Genomic DNA, 20,781 nt, shown 5'->3' on the forward strand with positions numbered 1-20,781 from the left:
CAGGGTGACTACTGCGAGGTGGTACAAGGAAAGGAGGTTTTTTTCCCAGCTTGTTTTTTATTCAATGAGATGGTCTAGAGGAACCTTGGTGTGTGCTTGCACAAGGTTGCGGTTTCTATCTTCAGATGCCTTGACTGTTAGCAATAATCTACTTCTTGTCTTGAAGCACTTGCAGCTCTAACAGATATCCTTGGGTTTTGGTTTGGGATTTATTTAGTAAATGCATAAACCATCTCTAGAGCATATATGTAAGCTTACGAAACAGAAAAAGGGGAGGGAGGTTAGATGGAGGAGGTAAATGAAGCAGAGCTAAGGAGACTGGGTGAGGGAATCGAGTCACATAAACTTGCAAAAGATTCCCAAAGTTGGTGCCTGTAGCAAGTGAACAATATCTGTCTCTTCTCTGTGATTTTTGTTTTTCTTCGAGACACATGGGTAAAGATGGAGGATATCACTGTGCTGCTTTCTCAGGCATCCTTCCTGATCCTTGTTCTGACTTTGTAGGGGACTGTAGAGAGCAGAGGTTGCTAGGAGAGGGGGGTATCTTGTGTTTTCACAGCAGTCTTAGATTTCATTATGCCTGTAGCTGCTTCTGCTGGCAGCTGCATTATGATGGCTGCAAAGTGTGTGCATAGAGACACGTTCTGCATATGGGGGAGATGGTTTTCATTTTTGAAATAAAGTAATTCTACTTATGAAGGGGTGCTTTGTGTCAAATCAGGCTAGATAATTGTTCCTAATACTGCTTTTGCAAAATGAAATAGTTTTCCTGTGGTTGCTTGGTTGGTTTGTTTTTAAGAATAACGACAAATTATTCTTACTGAGAACTTTGTCGTAATAAACTTACTTTGAGAGAGGACCATTAACAAGATAGTATGTTTAGACACAGCGTTTTTTGCTGAAAGAGTGAAAAGCTTATGATCAGAATTACTAGCTAGCTGCAGTTTTCCTATTTGGTCTTGTTTGGCAGAAAGGGAGCGATGCTGATCATTAATTGCTGTCTTGTTGAGAGAATCTCCTTAAGGCTCTTTTTCTGATGATGTCATTTTGTATGAGTTCAAAAACCTGTGTGTCTTGTTTCTTCCTCCATTGTTTTTCTATGTGGAGTTGGCTGAATCTATTTTGTCCTATTGAAATTAGTGTAAGTCAAGCATTGGCCCCCAAACTTCCAAGTTGTTCCTGAGAAATTCCAGATCCCTGACAATAAAGTGAATTTGTTCAGTTGTGTTCTGTTTTTTTTTTTTTTTCCCTTAATGTCTGTGGAATAGTGAATTAACATCTATGAATGTCTCAATTTCAAGGAAATAGAGAACATATTGCTGATTCCTGCACTAAAGAGTCTTCAGGTAGGGGAAAAATACTGAAAAACTAGTCACTGTTCCTTGTGGGTATAAATACAGTAGCTTATTAACAATGGCCTTCTCTGAATATTGTTTTGATTTAAAATATGGCCCAAGTTATGGTTGGTGTCTCAGTTCTTTCACAGTAAGACATTATCAGAAAAGGTGTAAGATGCAACTTGTATTTATTGAATCTTTTTAGACTAATTGGAAAGGCATAGTTTTAGTTAGACTTGAACTTAAATGTTTTTGTATCATTGAGGAGATTCTTCTGTTTAAATTTCAAACCTATGCTAATTCTTATTTCTGATGGATTTCATGCTCTGGATGTATCCAAAAGATTTACCAAGGGTATGTGATGTAACAGAGAGAGAAGTTTTGCTTCTGATTCTATAGAATTTTCTGGAGGAAGCAAAACTTAAATGTGAGCTGGGCTGAGTTCCCAGCATGAACTTTAATGGGGTTTAAGGGCCTTTAAAACTTCTTCTGTTTTTTTGCTAGGTTTTAGGGCATTTCTTTGACCTGGTTTCTCCAGCATTGTGTTCTTTTGAGGGTACACATATCTAAACATTGTCTAGCAAAAAACCCACACCTGCACACCCTTTGCTTGCTTAGTAGGAGGACAAGAGAACAGATTGATGACTAAGCGTAATATATTGCTTTGTTCCTTCTTTCTAGTTGTAATTGCTTTTTAATTTTTAAAAAATATTTATTTATTGTAAGCAAGTAGATGAGCTTCTGCCTAAATTTACTGAAGCAAGCAGCTATAAAAACCAGTTGAAAAGCAAGTATGTGATCAGGGTGTGTCATCAGTGTAAAAGAAAGGAAGAGATGTCCGCCTTGCTGTAAACAACAATTAAGTTTTTAGGAACAGGACAGATCCCCCGTTTGAGTTGGAATTCAGGACCCTTTGTGGCACCTGTATGAAACTGTGTTTCCTTGTGTTAACCTTGATTAACTGACATTTAAATACACAACTATGGTCACTGGAAAAAAAAAAAGGAAGATAGTTTTGTATCTGTTTGTATTTGGTTCTTTGGCTAAACTGGTATAACTGCAATTGTAGGTGTCATAACTAATTGGACTAACTCTACTTGAGTGCAATCTACAAAGCTTTTATTGTAAACGAAGAATTAATAGTTGGAAGCACTTCCAGTTCTGTGGATTAGCTGCAAAACTTTATTTGACCCGAAAAAAAGTCAACAGCTTAAGTCAACATCTATACAGAATTTTAATTCCGTGTTGGGATTTCAATTCCATATTGCACTAGTGCACTTAAATTTACTTCTTCCTTGGCTTTACCAGGTTTCTGCACTGAAAGGATGCTCTGAATGCAGAGCAGTTTAGTAGTATCTTCCATAAAGTGAAAGGGAAGGTGGCACTGGGTAGCAGGGCAGAATGTTGAGAGGAGAAGGAGCAGAAAGGCAGCAATTAAAACTTTTCTTACCATATTAGTGCCTTAGGTTCTGTAGATGCAGTTGAGAAAATGTAGCATGTGTGTGGAAGGAGATGAGAGACAGAAACACTGCGAATCTTAGGTCTGATATGACAGTGATCTTCAACCATAGCAGCAGCAACGCCACTCTCCTCTTAATCCCCCCAGAATACTTTTTTTCAGGTGTCATCTTATTTTTCTAATATTAGAGTGCTGGAACAGACTTGACTTCTGATGACTTTCTTTGGAAATTCAAATCTGCTTTATGCCTATTTGTTTTTTTTTCTTTTTTTGAGTGACTTTCCAGAATGCGGAAGGCTATATGCAATGAAAATGTAAAACGAGTCCCAGTTTTGCAGATAAGCTCAGGAGGTAGTTATCCTTTATTAAAAACAGTCTTGTTTTTTTCTGTTTGGGTTCTGTGCTAGCTCAGACTCCAATGAGTTTCTTTTTGCAGTTGATGAGATCAAGTCATTATCCAAAAATCATTTATTTTGTCTGCTACAAGTGTTTGGGAAATGCAGTGATGGTGGAGTTCCTAAGACTATGCTTTGTCTTTTCTGTGCTGTACACGTATCTTCCCCCAGTTGACAGCAGTGGTGGGTTGGTTGCTTTGGTGAAAGTAACCTGGCCGACCCATAAGCTGACCCATAAGGAGTGGTCAGCCTAATAGCCTATTTTAGTCACTCCTTTGGTTCTTTCCTCCCTTCCAACCTTTCAGTGGCTGTTTTCTTTGCCTCAGTGTGTTATTTCTGAGATGCACAATAATCATGTTCTGGCCTCCTGGTTTTGCTCAAGAAGGAGCAGAGACACTGCATTCGATTGAACAGTTGCCCAAGATTTGCTGAGGTTTCTTCCAGCTGAGGCGTTCAGGATGCTTGGAATTACTAATTTGTTCCAACTCTTCATTTTATTAGTTTGTTCTAATCCTTCTTATTGTTTTGACTTTTTATTTTCTTCCCTCCCTATTAATGTTTTCCTGAAACACCTTGTTTCCCCAACATAACCGCAGCTGACTAGGCAGCTTAATGCTGGAAAGTGTATGTTGCTGGTAGGTGGAGGTTTAGAGCAGTTTAAAGGAAGGAAGCTTAGTACATGTTTTCATGTTCTTGTTGGTGTAACTCCCCTGTTTGCCAGATGGATGAGGGCTTTGATACTGTTAACTGTTAAGGACCAGGGGTTTTTTCATGCTTGTTTTTAACAGCTAGGATGTCAGGGCCATCTACCATGTTACCCAGACTGTAGCAGTGTATGCTGAGGGCCGGGCATCCCTAGATTTATTTGTTCTGTTCTCTCTCCGGTATGTGTTTCTACTTAGTACCAGTGGGTGTATCACCTGATATCGTTTCAGGTACTGTGATTAGGTGGCTTAGCTGAAGGGCAAACATTTCCTTCTCAGTCACGGCTACTGCAATAATAAAATTCTCTTGGAATTGGTACCATCTGCATATTGCAAGGTTATACAAAGCTTAGCTGTAAAGTGAAACCCGAGTTAGTGCTTAAATATCGTGGGAACCTAGATCATAACCAAACAGGAAAAAAAGCGGAATAAGTACCTGAAGTCTGATGCAAGCCGTGAGCTCTGTGATGAAGAAAACAAGTATCATGGTGGTGTTTGCTTCCAAATTACTGTTTAACGTACTGAATGGTGTCAAGCCAGGTGCTATGCCAGAAATTCTTTATTCACATAAAGAGATAGATTGTTCTTAAGGGACTCCTGTGCTAAATAAAATAGTATTGTTCCAATTTTTGAATGCCTCCTTGCACTTTGTGTGAGCAATTGCTAAACTTCCTCCATACTGGCAGGAAATGTAGCTTTCCTCACTTTGTTTTGTGTGATCTTATCCACCTTATGCAGAACAAAACTGAATTGGAAAACAACACTTGTATACAATGTTACTATGTGTACTTCTTTCAAAGCTGCAAATTTGTCCAGTGCTTCGTTTGTTTTCCTTCCCACATCCCTCCACATTGCACTGACACCCTGGATGCAGACAGCCTGGATGAGGAGACCTTTAAAAATGCCTTGTGTTGAGTATCATAAAGGTAAGCTTTGACTGAAGTGCCTGGGCAGCGTGGTGGGCATCTTTTTACTGAGTTTTATTAGTTTTCAGAAGAAGGAACTCTCCTCTGTGCAGCTTTCTGAGATGTGAAGATGACACCTCTTTGTCCATTTGCCTCCTTCCCAGAAAATGCATTTTCTGAATAGAAGAACATTGCTTTCTGTTTAAATCCCTCAAACTAGAGTTCCTACTATTGAAGGAGTTGTGGAATGTAAATTTAGAATAAAAAAATGTCAGAATAATATTTTTAGTTGGCATACACTGCGTGCAGCTCCAATGTGCTACTGCAGAAAGAGCTAAATATCAGCAAAATAGTTCCGTAGTTCATATTTAGTACTATTGAAACTGTCATTAATTAGTATTTGCATATGACTGCTTTCAAGAGGGCCTGAAGAGCAGTTTAGTGTAATTTAACCCCTCTCCCTCCCTTTGATTGAAATTTAGATAGAATGCCCTTTTTGTAGGTGTCATTGCTGTGCGCTGTCGTAAATCCGCGAAGATTAGGTTGCCTTGAATAACTACAGTGGTGGTAGAAGTTTTGGCACACTTAGAGCCGCATTTGGCACATTCTTGATAGCACTTTAGATTCAGCAAAAGGCAATGAATTAAACAACCAGTTTTTACTGTATAAAGAAATTCAGGAGCCTTTACAGGCACCATTCTCTCTAAGTAGTTGACTTCATATCTGTATCTCCTTAGGTAGAAGTTGGTGGTGGTGTGTGTAATCGGTTGCAACAAATAGTATAGTAATAATTGTAGGGAAGGATTTGTTAGCAGTCTTTGAGAGTGTTCCCCCCCCAACATTTACAATTGGAAGCTCGTGACTTTTATATAGGCAACTTTAAAACAAATGTGAGTTTTCTTGTTCTGCATGTATGTCGCATGCCTTTTCAAAATAAACGTACTGACGACAGAGTATAGTAGACAGGTAGGTAACTTTGTGATATAACATTGCATATAGTGCTTACAAAAATACTGGTGAGGTTTTAGATACTAGAATTTATGAGACTCTGTGGAGTGAGGGAGGTGACTGATGTGGGAGGAGGGGTGAATTTCCTTCTGGGACTTAAAAAGTTGCTTTCCAAAGTGCCTTGGTTTCTACCAGTGGATCTTGCGTATGTGAACACAAGCTGGTAATCAATTAGATAAGAATCTTTTCTAGTTATGCTGGGCAGTTGCAGAACTAGGTGTTAGAGTAACGCTTTGCCTCTAGATGAAAACAGTTAATGCATGCTGTTTAGAATAATAATAGAGTAATAACAAATGACGTGAACCTACTTATTTGGGAAAGCAGAAGCTGAAGTGATGTTTCCCAGGCTTTGTTTGGACAGGCTAATTCTTCATATTTCCGTACAGAAACTTTTTTTAAAACCATGTGAGTTGAGGTGGTAACAGCAGAAGGAAAATGCACATCTTTCTGTACTTCTTAACAATTTTATTAGCATTTGAGCTTGTTTTTATACAAATTTTCCTGTTTCTTTCACTGGCAGATTTCACTTACACAGATTTAGTTAATAATTTAGCAAGAGACGGAAACTTGAAAAAACCTCAGTGGTGTAAATGAGGTTTTTCTCTGAAGGGGAAGACTATCAAGACTATAGAGTTGCCCCAATTGTGTTTAACTTCTGAAAACTCTCCAGTTCAGGAGGTCTGCATGGTAGCTTTCTCTTAGGACAGTGAAGTTTAGAAGACATTTTTGGAAAATATAAGGCCGATATCAACCATCAAGCTGTAAAGAAATAGATGTAAGCTTTTATCCTGGTTTCATGATGCTACTGTCTAATCCGAAGTACCTGGATTGATGCCAGTTGTATTTTGGCCTAACTAGCAAGGATTACTTTGGTTTTGGATTTCACTAAGTAAGATTAAAATAATAGCTGTAGTAACTTTTTTGGAGAAGAAAAATTCTTGCAGATAACCTCTTGGGGCCCAAGACCAGCAAACTGTTTTTTCCCCAGATAGATTAGGGCAGGAGTTGTGTGAGTACACATCCGTGTTTCTGTGATGCCAGTGACTTCTTTGTGTACGTTTTCGCAGCCCCTCCCTCAGCTTCTTGTCTCCTTATTGGCAACCATTAACTTTCAGTTATGATTTAACCCAAACACCTGTTTCATGATGGGGTGCTAAAGAAGTGTTTGCCTTTCTTGGTGGGACCATAAGCTTAAGGCTGGAGTCTCAAAAGGCTGTGGCTTGAGGTAGTGCTTCTCCAGAACATAGGCTCTTGATTACATCATCTCGGCAGCCGAGTCACTGATGTGTTTTAGGAGACACAAGTTTCAGTATCCTTGTTGCTATTGTTTGTTTTGAGTTGTCCATAACAATTGGAAATGGTTTTGTTGTAGCCCTTGTATGGTCCTGGATGCCAGCAAGAGAGTTGTTTGTTACCTGTTATCAAACTGCTGTGCTCTCATGTGAGAGTCGCACTTAAATTCTTTACTTGGAGAATAGGAGCAGTCATGTTTGATATTCTGATAGTTTGGGGTTTTTTAATAGTCTTTTGTCACTAACTGGATACTGAACATACTTGCAGAGAAAGGGCTGCAGGATTTAAAAAAAATTGTAGACAGAATTCTTCCTTTGAATTCACTCTTTTTCTAGCTTGTCCTGCTTCAAAAGATGTGAAGCCTCTTAATGTTTCATGTGTTACCTTTGCCTACCCCCATGTATTGTTTCTTTTTTTGCCTCTGCTTGATTTTGCCGTCTGTTTTTTTTTCATCTTTTTTACTGTATGGGACTATTATCCAGTTAGCACTTTGGTAGTACTAGTGCATTGATGGAAGTGGAAGGGCTTACAGAGGTGTATGTAGAGAATGAAACTTAGGGAGCGTTAAGACCTACTTGATCTGATTCTCCAAGTGCTAAAGAAGTAGTGACAACCTCTTAAGAAATCTGTTCTCTTCTGGATTTGGGCCATTCTTTTGCAGGCAGATAAGCACGTTACATCTTTGATGTTCAATCTGTAAATATAAAAAAAATCTAAAGCATTTAAGATAAGTGACAAAAGCCTCATGGCAACAACCGCCCACAATATTTCCAAGTAAAGAATCAGTTAAGTGAATCAGTAATGCAAATAGCATGAAAAATGTGGGCCAATATTTTAAGTTGTAATAATTCTGAAGCAGTTGGCATCTTTGACATGTGATGGGTTAACCTTTGTGCTGTGGCAGTGTTTTTGTATAACTGTGTATTGAATTGCACAAAGGGATGGAGCTTGCTGAAAACTCCCTCCAAAAAAGAAAAAAGTGTTTTGTGGGGTTTTTATGTTTTGTTTTGTGTTTTTTTTTTTTCCATTTTTTTTTTTACTCTGGTCATCTAATAATAGCCTTACTAAGGCATAGTGCGGCTGACTGGTTGAAGTGCCTCTGTGACTGAAAAGTTTTGTTTGAACTTTGCTCTGTTTCCTTTTGACATCTTTAGACAAGCGGTGTGTTCCCCTTTACCATATATAGTTTTGGTCATTTTGTCCTAGCATGCCTCTTCAGAAATGATTTGGTAATGAATGAATACTCTAGTGAGTCCTGTGAGAGCAATTGGATTTTCCAGAGCAGTGGTTGGAAGCTTGTTGGCTGGGAACTGATTAATAGATATTTATCTACAACACCCTTGAAATACTACGGAATCAAGTTTCTGAATTGATTAGAAGTGATGGTCAGATCACTCTGTCACTGATCCACTTGCTTAGGAATGTTTAAAGTGGGGGATCCAAACAGCTGAAACACTGTAAAAATAACATACTGCATACATGGAGCGTACAGGCTCATCAGACCTGACCTCTGTTATCCACATGTAGGTCATAGTGGGAGAAAAAGAGCAAGTGTCACCCAACAATCTGTCAAATCCAGGTGATTATAATGAGTGTTCAGTTTATCTAGTTGTTGTGACACTCATGCTGTTTAGATCTTGCAGGACAAGTTGAATCAAAATTCACCAAAGTATCTTTTTACCTGAGAGTGTTTTCCAGATGTGGGTGAACTATGAGATGCTGGCTTGAGACTTTTTAGATATTGAAAGGGCTGTTTCTGGGTTTCACTAGCAATGTCTGAATCTGGATCTTGATTTGTTAGTATTTTGGATTACATATTGTTGTCTGTTTTGCTTTTCTCCTCCTGCTCTTTCTCTACATGTTAGTAATCAAAGATAACTGCAGTTCTCTCCCACTCAGCACTGTCCAGAGACAGCTTGCAGCCCTGAAATATGGAATGTATGAAATATGGAATGTGCTGTCGTGTTATGGGAGATCTTTTAATGGCAAGTCATTTGGTAGGGAAAAAGTTTAAATTCTGTAAACATGAAGTGTAACTATGACATTTTGTCTGCATTATTTTTGTCAGGGAATCTGAGTGTTAGTACTTTTTTTAGTAGTGCTTTAAATAGAATGTAATCCTTTTCAGTGTGTCTAGAAAAGGTCCAAGTGGAGACACTGAGCGACTGAGAGGTAACTCCAGAAGACAGCCATTTGTCTCTCCCACTCTGGTGCCCAATTTTTATCCACATTTTACCTGAATAGGCTGAAGTACCTCAATGGGAGTAAATGTCTTGAGGATGAGATATTTAGACTGACAATGTGAGTCAGGGCTATGTGTTGCCTTGCCTAGTAAGGCTGCAGGTTCATTAATACTATGTCAAAATTTGATTTTAATATAAAAAGTCTATTTACCAAGTGTAATGGTTAATTTCAGCAAGGTTTTATTGAGAGAAAGATACTTCAGGTGACTTGTGTGAATGAGGACAACTGCCTTAATAGGCCTAGGGAGAAAGGCCTGATTTACTTAAGTAATTTACAAAATATTTTTATCTGAACTCAAAGGCTGAGGATGTTTTTAGAATTTGTGTACTTTGAAAATATGAAGGTTTTTGAATTGTTATAAAATTTGATAGAAACTGTAAAAATGACAAAAATGAGTAAATTTTTTTTAAAGGTAAAATATTTGTTAAACCTGCTGCATTTGTCCCTGTGTTATATATTTACGTTTTGGAAGTTCAGAAGTAGCAGATCTTGGTGTTTATAAGTAGAGTTCTGTAGCTACTGCTGGTAACTGATAAGTGTCTCCTTAATGTTTTGTAATGCTGTGCTGATACTGTAAGCAGATGGTATCCAAGTGGGTCTTCCATTTATTTTTTTCCCAGAGGCCTTTGGCACAAAAATGGTAGGGTGTTTTTCTATTTGTTTGTTTGATACTGTGTGTTACCAGACCTTCAGAGCAGTGCTATAAGCTAAGGGAGTATTTCCCCTATGATACTTGGTGACTGGAAGTGCAGAGTGGCTGCCTTCTTAAAGTGATAGCAAATCTGGGAACAGACAGGGATGTATTTGATTTCAAGTTGAGTGAAATAACCACCTAAAATGCCTAGGTTGTTGTTTTTACTTAATTTCTCAGATGAGGTAGATTGGGGAATCAGACAATTGTGCTGTTCAGAAATTGTAATGTACTTAAATGCTAATGAAACCATATTCTTTCCTGTCTTTTTTAGCGCTGTGTGGTGCTGCGGTTTTTGAAGTCCCCCCCAAACCAGAATAAGGTAAGATTCCACATGCACTGTTGATAAAAGCCCCCAGGTAAGCTAATAACTGGTCTGAGGAGAAACAGGAAACCCATGACAGAACTGTGACTGATAGGAGTAAGAATAAGGGAGTGTTATGAAATGTGCCTGTGTTTCAGGCATTCTGGCAACAGGAGGAAATTTGAGGTCCTCTTGCGTTACTAAGATTACGTGACTGCTGATACCAAGACCTTTGTGCGGGACAGATTGTAAGGCTGCAATGTGTAGAAGGTACGGCTTTGTATAAGGATAGCTGGTAACTGAGAATGCATTAATGTTGCATATCAACGCAGGAGAGAGAGGGGATGTTGAGGAAGAAGTGACAGTTTGATTGACTGTTGCTGGGTGGGGCAGAAGAGGAACAGCACAGGAGTGGTGTCACGATAAAGGTCTGCTGTTGACTACCTATTCAGTAGCTAAAAAGCCATGGGATTGGGGAAAAAATATGAAATATTCACAGAATAGCCTTTGCAGCGAGTGATTTTAGTGTGCTGTCTGTTGCAAGAAGAACATGCCAGGACACAGTCCGCTGTTTTTTTGGACTCTGGCAGAAGGTTTTTCTGCTTGAGAAGGAACTGGAGTGATTTAGTTTAAATTGCTTTAACAGGGATTGAAAAATCATCAGGAACCAAAGGTGGAGGGTAATAATGAAGTATCAACATAGTGCTTCAAGGAAAAAAAAAAAAAAAGAGCCCAAGAGGCAGGAGCTCAAATTCTGCCATTTCCTCAACCTCGTGAGTAGTCTTTAGGGTGTGTTACCCGGGAGGTACAGGGAAGAGCTCCTGAGCCACAGCTTTGTAAGGTTCAGTGACAGACTGTTCTGATGAGAAAGGAACCTAAAAAGCATTATGGCTATACTGAGAGCTGATGGGGGAAATGCTTCATTTTGGAAAAAAGAAGCAAGGATGAATGTAAAGTAAATGTATAGGAAGGGCGTTTTCCTTTAAATCAGGAAGATGAATGTGAAATGCATTCAGTTTAACAAGGGACAAAAGGGGAGAAGTTTCTAAAGTAGATCAGAGGAAAGCGGAGGAAGGTAAAACCCATGAACACAGTGTATGTATGAGTTATCTGATGGCCTTTCTGCCACTGTTTTACTTGAAAAAAAGCCTGGTAAAACCAGTGTGATTCAAGTAAGTTTTTGATCTACTTATAGTGGCAGGATTTCAAAAATATACCCTGTGCTTCTCTAGTAGTCCAAGATAATAATGTTTAGATGTTTTAGGAGAAGAAGGAAGAACCCAGTGGATGGGAAGAAAGGAAGACAGTGCCTATCTCAATTTTTAATACAGCAGGGGAGAATTAGACCACAAGTTAAGGTAAAAAGTCAGTCTATTGCCATTTATTTAAGAATAAAAAACACTGAGTGCCAGCTTTTTTCCTTTTTTTTTTTTTTTAAAAAGTCCAAAGACATTGTTGCATAGTAGTTGTTTTTAAAAATTTGACAAAGTATGCTGAAGTCACAAAGGAAGCCAGGAAGTGACATTTCACAGTTACCCACCACAGCGTTGGAGCTGATAATACTTCTGTGGACTGCTTTGGCATGCATACGTTTTTTTGGATTGGGATAGCAAAACACAAGAAGAAAAATCTCCTGGGCGTGATGTTCTGTTAATAGTTGAACACTGGTCAGGATCTTGAATGTTTTTTTTCATTGCTTAATCAGACTAGTAAAATTGCTCGGAGTCTTACCAAGCAGAGAGATAGGTCGCAGTAGGTATTCCTGTGGGCTGTAGCTGATGAAGCACCAAGAGTTTGATTTTTAGAAACTGAACAAAACTTCCAGTCTGAGTTGCCCTGGACAGACACACTTCTCTTCTTACTATTGTAACACCAAAAAGGCTGTTTGTGGATGCAGGCAGTGGCAGAGCGTTCCTCTGAAAGCGTTTTAAACAGTGTCTCTCTGAGTTCACGCTCCGGATTGATAAGTGCCCGCTACCAGAGCAAACTCCCCTGTTACATTTTGAGGAGAGCTGGCTTGTGGCCAGGTCCAGTGTTCTGCATTTGCCTTGTATTGGGATTGTGTGGAGTTTGTGGTATGCAATTCCTTTTGGCTTTGCCCTCTGAATAGAAGATTACATAATTTGAATACATTTATTCTGGTGATTGAATTCTTTAAAGGATCACTTTTTCTTGGAGCAGAATGGAAGACTAAATATTTTATCTTCAGATCTGTAAACAAGTCCTGGAGAACCAGTTTTGGGACAAATCTGGACATAGCAACATGACAGCTGTAGAGGAGAAAATGTTTTTTAGGTGTAATCTGTATTCCTGACCAGTACAAGATGATTTAGGATATAAAGTGTTATATATCTGTGCATGATGTTGTAGCTCATCCAATATAAACAACTCTGAAAGTAGCAGTTAAAGCAAAATAAGTAAAATGCATACTGAAATTGGGATGTGGACAAATGCGTCTCAGTCTCTTCTGCTTAACTCCTTTGGGAAAGGTAAAGGAGTCTGGATGCTGCTTTGTATTTCTACTGTTTGGTTATGGATTTGGGACTAGATAATCTAGTAGTTAAACAAGGTGGGGTTATTGCAAATTGTAATGTTATTGTTATAATTCATTGTTCTAATGAAAAATAATAATGTAACTAGGGTTTGCATTTCTTGAGTAGAAAGTTAAGTGTCAGGCCTTCTGGAAAGATTTTAATTGCATACTGATAATTTTAGTATCTTAATCTTGTGCATGAATGAATTTTTTACCTTTTTATTGTATATACCCTATTTGATGAGTTTTAGTGTTTTGCTAACTGAGCTGGCAGTAAGGATAGGCCTTCAAAAGCTTTTCATCTTAGTGTTTTTTTAATGTTCAGAGGTAGCCTCCAGTAGCCTGTTAGTGTTTTTTGTTTGGAGTATATCAAATATACTTGCTCTTAAAAGGAGGTTTTGCTCTTAAAAGCTTGATATATAATTTTAAAGTTGCATTGATCTTTTTAACTGATGAGTCTTTCCTTGTAGTAGTAGCAGTGAATGTCCAAATTTTCTGAAACGCTTATTTCCCAATATGTATGTGTGTATACCTATACATATATTTGTGTGTGTTTAAAAAAAAAAAAAAAAGCCTGTGGGTACTGTGTACATCAGCAAACCTGGTCAGAATAATCTGTAAGTGGAAATTAGCTGAGATTTCTGTTACTGTACATTCCTTCTCACCGTGAGATGTAACATTCCTTCTCACTGTTTGGAATTCGGGTAAGTTAAGGAAAAGGTTATGTTGTCATTAAAAGGGCAGAAAGCTGTATATAAACTGAAGTTTTTGCTATATAGTATTGCTCAGAATTGTGGTTTCCCACTTCATCAGGAGAGGAAGATACTGTACCTATTGATGTTTTAAATTGCCGGGTGGTTTCCCCTCTGCAAAACAACTACTTCTTCCCTGGCCTGGAACAAATGAAGCAGAAGGGAAGCTGGTACAGGGTGTTTGCAGGCTGCTCGGGGCAGAGCAGAGGGGCGGGGAGCAGGGCTTTCCCAGTGGTGGTGGCCTCTGCCCTCTGAGGGCGAAGGGAGGGAGCTCGGGCAGCCCCCTCTGATGGATCTTGGCGTGTTCAGCACTAGTGATGGGGACACTGGCCTTCCTGGGAAGCGCAGATTGAGCAACGCTGCTGTGAAATAGCCTTTTGCATACCCATGTGGGTGGCCTGCTTGCACATCTTGTTGCCCATTAATTATTTTTTCTTAAATACACTTCTTCAGACCAGATGACTGCAATTGAGAAAGTTATTCGGGCATCATAGTGTGTGTTTTGTTCTCAAGCAGTGGAAGATTGCCTGTTGTGAAGGGACTCCAAGCTTATTTTGGCTCTCTTAAAAGGATTCAGGGAGAGCCATTCTGAGAAACAACTCCACATACAATATGCCAAGCATTTTAAAGGATAAGTGCTGTACTGACCTTTATAGAATGATGGAAATGCTGTGTAAGTGCTTTGGAAATATTGTGTTTTTCCTACTTGCTGCAGAGGACTGGGTTTTTTGGTTAGCGCTTTGCATACTGAAGTAACTGTAGTACAGGATGTTACTGAAGGAAGTGTGTGGTGACGTGTAGTACTGTAGTAACCTTTCTGTAAAGCATTATTGCATGTTGCATAAAGCATTATTGCATGTTGCAGTATTGTGTATTGCTGCTTCAGTCTGGAAAATGAATCCTAGAGGAAGAATATTAAACTCGCTAAGGTAGTCTTAGCAGACCTGTGTCACAAACTAATCTTCCTTAGTCCCACACAACTTGTGTAAGTTCATTAGGTAACAAACCCTTCTGGTGGGGAAAAAAAAATCTGCCTATTGTGATGATATTATAAAACAAAGTTAGTAAGATTGCCTGGTTAGTGACAATTTCCTTTTACCTATAAACATTTTTAATTTGGGTTAGATGTGGTCTTTCCTCCTTTCTCTAGACTTTGTCATTATCTGAATGTTGTCCTCTAGCATTTTATTTTCTCTTACTCTTTTTTTTTTTTTTTCCCCTCCTCATGTTCTTTTTCCTCTTTGATTTTCTAACTTGGACATGAGTGTTGCCCTTTCTCTTCCTCCTGTTACTCCATCCCAAGAGTAAATCTATGTGGTTCAGTGCTTTATAGTGTACAGTGGTAGGTGAAGTAGTGTTTTTCCAGAAAAGCTTTGTGTTACAAAAGGACACAGGAGCTTGGAGATTGTCTTATCGTAACAATAAAATACTGTGCAGAGAACCAGAGTGTGCTGGAGTGCTGGGAATGGGATAATGGTGTTGTAAAGCTGCTCTGCTGCCTCTTTAATGAGCAGAAGTCTGTTAAAGTCAGACTGTGCTCATGGTGCTGTCCTGCTTCCAGTACTCATTTAGCTTCATTTCTATCTAGCTTGGCATTTTTGTCTTGTAGAAGAACTTTGGTGTTTCCTTACAGACACATAACATAGAATTAATGGAGGATGACATTATAGTAAGACTTCCCATTGTCTGGGGCAGGATTTAGGAGAGATGGCAAAATCTGTACCAGTTCCTTCAGAGGTTTGTGATGTGGCTCAGTCTTTGCAGCCATTCTCTTCCACATCTGCAGGTGATGTATTTTATAACGCTCAGAGCCTCTCCTGCACTTCTCCTGTTGGTAAGAAGCCGTGCTGTGCATCTCTTCTGACTATTCGAGTTCTTTGAGCTGTTATAAGAGTGACAGTCAAAGACAGAGTAGATCTTGAGTCATCTCCCCCTCTTCCTCCTTTTTAATTTCCTCTGTTCTTTTTACCCTGAAACTTAAGAAGAAGAATCATCTCTTCTGACTGTTTTCCTGGTTATCCCAACCTCTCAGGCAGCAGTAGGGAAGCGAAGGTAGCACACGTTTCGTGTGTCTGTTTAATTTCAGTGTGCACCAAACTCAGTAGAGCAATTAAGCTACTTTGCTAAGTCATTCACTAGTATGTGTTCTTGAGTGTTGTTTATCATTATTTCATAGTTAAATTACCATGGTTCTGTCTTCCAGACTTCAGAGGAAATACTACACCACCTGCAAAACATCGTAGACTTTGGAAAACATGTCATGAAGCAGTTCTTTGGGGAGAACTATGTTCACCACGGGGTAAGTGTCTTAAAATAAATGGCTTATGCATTGTAAACACTGAAGTGTTCTGGGGACCACTGAATGGCAGTAAAGGAATTGATAGGGTTTGCAGATATTCCTGAGTAAGATACACACACACACAAGGAGCATTTGGATCAGACCAGAGGTCCTGCTCTGTGCTGATGAGGTGATTATTTCAAGGAAATAACGAGAAGAGTGACCACGTCTTTGCTCTGTATAAGGCGAGAGGTATGAGAGAGATTTCTAGACTAACTGCAAAACAAGGGGAGAGATCTGGTTCATGTGAAGTGTGTAGGTTTCTGTGCAGTCAGAGGTACCCTTTTTCCTTGTGGCTCACCCTGTTCTTCAGGGCAGCCAGATCTGGTTAACTGAACCTCAGATACCGGAGTGGAAAAGTTACAGCTTCTCCTGGAACTTGAGTGACATGGTTCTGCCTTGGAAGGGTGGGATGTGAGACACGGGACGGGGTGAAATGGGACTTTTTCATTTGTGAAAAGGACAAAATGATGCAGGTTTCTTCATGCACATTAAACTTCCACTGAAAATGCTCTTTCTTGTGCATTTATTTAAATTAGGTCTTGGTTTTCATAGCAGAGTAAGTATTGTGTGTGATTGCAGGTACAGGTCTTGTTATGAATGATTAATATTAGTTAATCAGTGGGAGAAGCTGCTGTCTGTGCAGTCTAGTATGCCTCTGTTAACATCTAATGAACTTCAGTATTTTGTTTTAACATCCTCAAACTGGATATTAATTTTTGTGTTGAAATATGTTTTCTTTTTCTTTTATTAGGAAATCATTCAACTGCCTTTAGACTTCGTAAGACAGCTCTGTTTAAAAATTCAGCCAGAGAGGCCAGGTAAGTGCCGGGGATAGCACTAAAAGGGGGGCCTTCCTCAAGCTGTAGAGCATTTTGCTTTATTATAAAGTAAAAAAGCATCATACCTCAGAAAACGAGGAAGCTTTTTAATATTCAGACAGTGACAAGTTGAAAATTTGTTTGAAAAAATGGGTGTGTTCTAGAATTGAAAGTTGCATCCGATATTAGTTTCATCAAATCGGGGAAAGGGATCCCCTGTAAGCCTGTGTGTGTTAATTCTTGAATAAGCTTTCACCTTGCTGTGAAGTCCTTTACAAGGGTCAGTGAGGAGGTGGAAGATGTGTCCTGAAATAATTGTTTCAGTTCCATCAGTTTCTTCTCCTGGCCTGTGCAGCAGAGCTTTGGAAGGAAGATAGTTTCAGAAACTCCACGCTAAATTCTCTTGTTTTCAGTGTTAGTGTTTCACTTGGGGCTAAGCCTCTCACATCTTACGAGTCAGCACTGGAGCAGTGTGCCACTTCATGGTCCAGCTTGTCACGTCGCTTCCCTGATAGCCGGGCACGTGTCATTGCGAGGGGTGGCAGCGTTACAGCCTGTGCTGCCTTAAAGTTTAACGAGCATCTCTGGGATATGGGCTGTGCTTGATTTCTGCCAGCTCTTGCACGGTGCTCTGGGGTCCCTATCCAGAGATGAAGTGCTAGTACGTTTTTCTAGGCCCCTTGGACAGGGTGGGGATTGAAGGGGACAAGTGTGCGAGGGAAGGGTGCACTGACCTTGTGCAACCTTTTGGAACATGCTGCAAGACTGGAAGCTTGGCAATCTCTGATGCATTCAGTGTGGAGTGCCACAGAATTTGGTGTCGTCATTTCATCTACCTGGACTTGTGCAAAGCATTTGACACTGTCCCACACGACACCCTTGTGTCTCTAAATTGGAGAGACATGGGTTTGATGGATGGACCACTCGGTGGATAAGGAATTGAATTGGCTCAATGGTCTCACTCAAAGAGTTACAGTCAATGGCTCCATGTCCAAGTGGAGAGCAGTGACGAGCGCCGTTCCTCAGGGGTCAGGATTGGGACTGGCACTGTTTAACATCTTTGTTGGTGACGTGGCCAGTGGGACTGAGCCAACAACACCAAGCTGTGTGGTGCGGGCAACACGCTGGAGGGCAGGGATGTGCCATCCAGAGGGACCTGGACAGGCTGGAGAGGTGGGACCATGTGAACCTCATGGAGTTCAACAAGGCCAAGTGCAAGGTTCTGCCCATGGGTCGGGGCAATCCCAAGCACAAATCCAGGCTGGGCGAGGAGTGGATTGAGAGCAGCCATGAGGAGGAGGACTTGGGGGTAATAGTGGATGGAAAACTGACCATGAGCCACCAGTGTGCACTTGCAGCCCAGAAAGCCAACCGTGTCCTGGGCTGCATCAAGAGAAGTGTGGCCAGCAGGGCGAGGGAGGGGATTGTCCCCCTCTACTCTGCTCTTGAGAGACCCCCCCTGCAGTGCTGTGTCCAGCTCTGGGGGCACCAACATCAGAAGGGCACAGACCTGCTCAAGCAGGTCCAGAGGAGGCCACAAAGATGCTCAGGGGGCTGGAGCACCTCCCCTGTGAGGACAGGCTGAGAGAGTTGGGGGTGTTCAGCCTGGAGAAGTCTCCAGGGAGACCTCAGAGCAGCCTCCCAGTACTTAAAGGGGCTACAGGAAAGGGGGGAGGGACTCTTTATCAGGGGGTGTAGGGATAGGACAAGGGGTAACGCCTTTAAACTGAAAGAGGGTAGATTTAGATTAGATGTAAGGAAGAAATTCTTTACTGTGAGGGTGGTGAGACACTGGCACAGGTTGCCCAGAGCAGCTGTGGCTGCCCCCTCCCTGGAAGGGTTCAAGGCCAGGTTGGACGGGGCTTTGAGCAACCTGGGCTGGTGGAAGGTGTCCCTGCCCATGGCAGGGGGTGGGACTAGATGAGCTTTAAGGTCCCTTCCAACCCAAACCTGTCTATGGTTCTTAGCAACACTTGGGTGCATCATTCTTCATGTATGGCTAAAAGTACAGTGAGGTGTGAGCCTAAAATGGGCAAAGAGAAGATGTCCCTCATGGTTTGTTCATCTTCTGTTCTCAAACGTTCTTGTTTCTGCTTTAGCAACATACCTTGTGGTATTAAATCAGACTACTGTAGCCAGAACTTTTGATGCCTTTGATCCAGGAAAAAATTGAATTAATTTACATATAATGAGCACAGGACACTCCATTGCAGACTTCTCCTTACCTTTTTGAGAAACAGTTCCACAGTACCAGAAACCAGCAAGGAAAGTAACAAAATCAGTGATGCTGTGGTAGAAGGGAATGATAGAATTTAGTTTTATTTCTTAAAGCTAGATTTTGTGTGTCTGCAGCTCCTGGGGATTTTATCAGAGGAAGAAATGTGGTTGTGAGGAGCTGTCCGAGTGCTTTACAACAGCAAATCTCACTCTTCATTTTTAGCAGGAATTTTTTTTAAACCTTGAGGAAAGAATTTCCTTTAATATTACCTTTCACATAAGCCTGTCTAACTTACAAAGGAACTTCTCTAATACTTCAGATTTCTGGGTCTGTCTGATTTGGCCAGTGGCTTTCAGCTGAATGTGGATGTACTTTTGTTTAAGTTTAGAAAAAGAAAACAAACCGCAGCATTTTGTTGGAGAAAGAAGGTGGTTTCTTGCTCATCCTAGTGAAGTACAGCATGTAATTGCAGGCTGATGCCTAATGAGGCTTCAGTTTCTGAGATTATTTTTTATTTCAGTTGCAATATATTTTTCAGAGTGGACATTTTTCTTAGCAATGGAAACTATAACAGAACATATGTGTTCTGAATGTCTCCCTAGAGGAACACAGATACTTGAAAATCTAGGAGTGTATGTTCTTGTTAAATTTGAATTAAAATCTAGCAGACCTTTGTCTGTCCCAAAGGATGCCTGTGGAGGGAGGATATTTAAAGGCTTTATCTACATAAGGTGTCTTAATTTGAAACCATTTTGCTACTTTGTTTCTTCTCAGGATTGTTAATCCGGACTATATCAAAAAACGCTGTTTTTAAAAGTGGTTTTTAGCAGAGGAAATTCTTACTCTAAGTTGTGAGCTTGAGAGGGAAGCTCACTTTTGTTCTTTCCATGGTCCTTTTCACCTCTTTATTATTTTGATGTAAACACGAGCAGCTAGGAAGAGACCACGTACAGACTGAGGGGTTGAGCGAAGCCACTTGCAGGTTCTGTTTAGATTTACACTTTTTCCTGAACAGTTTATGATATTCCTGCCAGTTTTCACAGGTTGCTCTTGACCGAGAGGTGGTAGTTCGGGGTAGTTCACGCAGTTTCAGTAAGCAAACATGAGATGGCATTTTTGAATGCAGGAGTAAGGCTCTTTACCCCTTGTCAGGCAATTGAATGTGTTCCCTTGCTGCTTCAGGCCTCTCTCTCTCTTGGGCAGAGCTGGCAGCCGGCCACTCAGAGCAGCTCTGGAGACTCTCTGTGTGCTCGTGGCGGTTTTGAGGAAACGGAATAAAGGGTTTTGATAATGGGGAGGGCAAATTTATGCAAGTGCATAATTGGCTAAAGCCTGCTGAACTGTGTCCTTTCTAAGTTTGTTCCCACCCCCCCCGTCTGGTGAACGAGGTAACTACAGAGTAAAATAAACATCCACGCACCTGATTTTCTTGTCTGTGTTGGTTTTTATTTGTTGTTCTCCTCAGAGTCTCGCTGTGATAAAGATATGGACACTCTCAGTGGTTACGCAATGTGCCTTCCTAATCTTACCAGGCTGCAGACCTATCGTTTCGTGGAACACCGGCCAATCCTCTGCATAGAGATTAAGGTACTGACTAGGAGAAGATCCTTTGGGGGGTTTTGTTTGCATTTTTTTAAGTACATACTGACCAGAGCAGTTTCCAAGGAGTGCAGCAGTGGGATAAGGCAGAGCTCACCGCTTTCACTGTGACCCATAGGGTGAAATACCCTCCTCCCTTTTCTGGTTCCTGATCTTTCAAAACTTGGGAAATTCCCAGGT

The 20,781-nt window shown here is 40.5% G+C and overlaps 1 protein-coding gene across 5 annotated transcripts in view; it reads left to right on the forward strand.

Moving 5' to 3' along the window:
- The window catches only part of IPPK (inositol-pentakisphosphate 2-kinase), a 49,753-nt gene that overhangs the window by 18,638 nt on the left and 10,334 nt on the right, over positions 1-20,781 (forward strand). For 4 of the 5 annotated variants that reach the window (XM_074879667.1, XM_074879666.1, XM_074879665.1 and 1 more), the window contains 4 exons: positions 10,311-10,358; positions 15,829-15,924; positions 16,718-16,784; positions 20,468-20,589. In XM_074879667.1, the coding sequence (XP_074735768.1) occupies positions 10,311-10,358; positions 15,829-15,924; positions 16,718-16,784; positions 20,468-20,589 (333 nt within the window). Of the gene's footprint in view, positions 1-1,929; positions 4,822-10,310; positions 10,359-15,828; positions 15,925-16,717; positions 16,785-20,467; positions 20,590-20,781 lie in introns of those variants that run through there. The other variant, XM_074879668.1, reaches the window with a different exon arrangement.

Source organism: Strix uralensis, chromosome 10, assembly GCF_047716275.1.
Source record: "Strix uralensis isolate ZFMK-TIS-50842 chromosome 10, bStrUra1, whole genome shotgun sequence".
NCBI lineage: Eukaryota > Metazoa > Chordata > Aves > Strigiformes > Strigidae > Strix > Strix uralensis.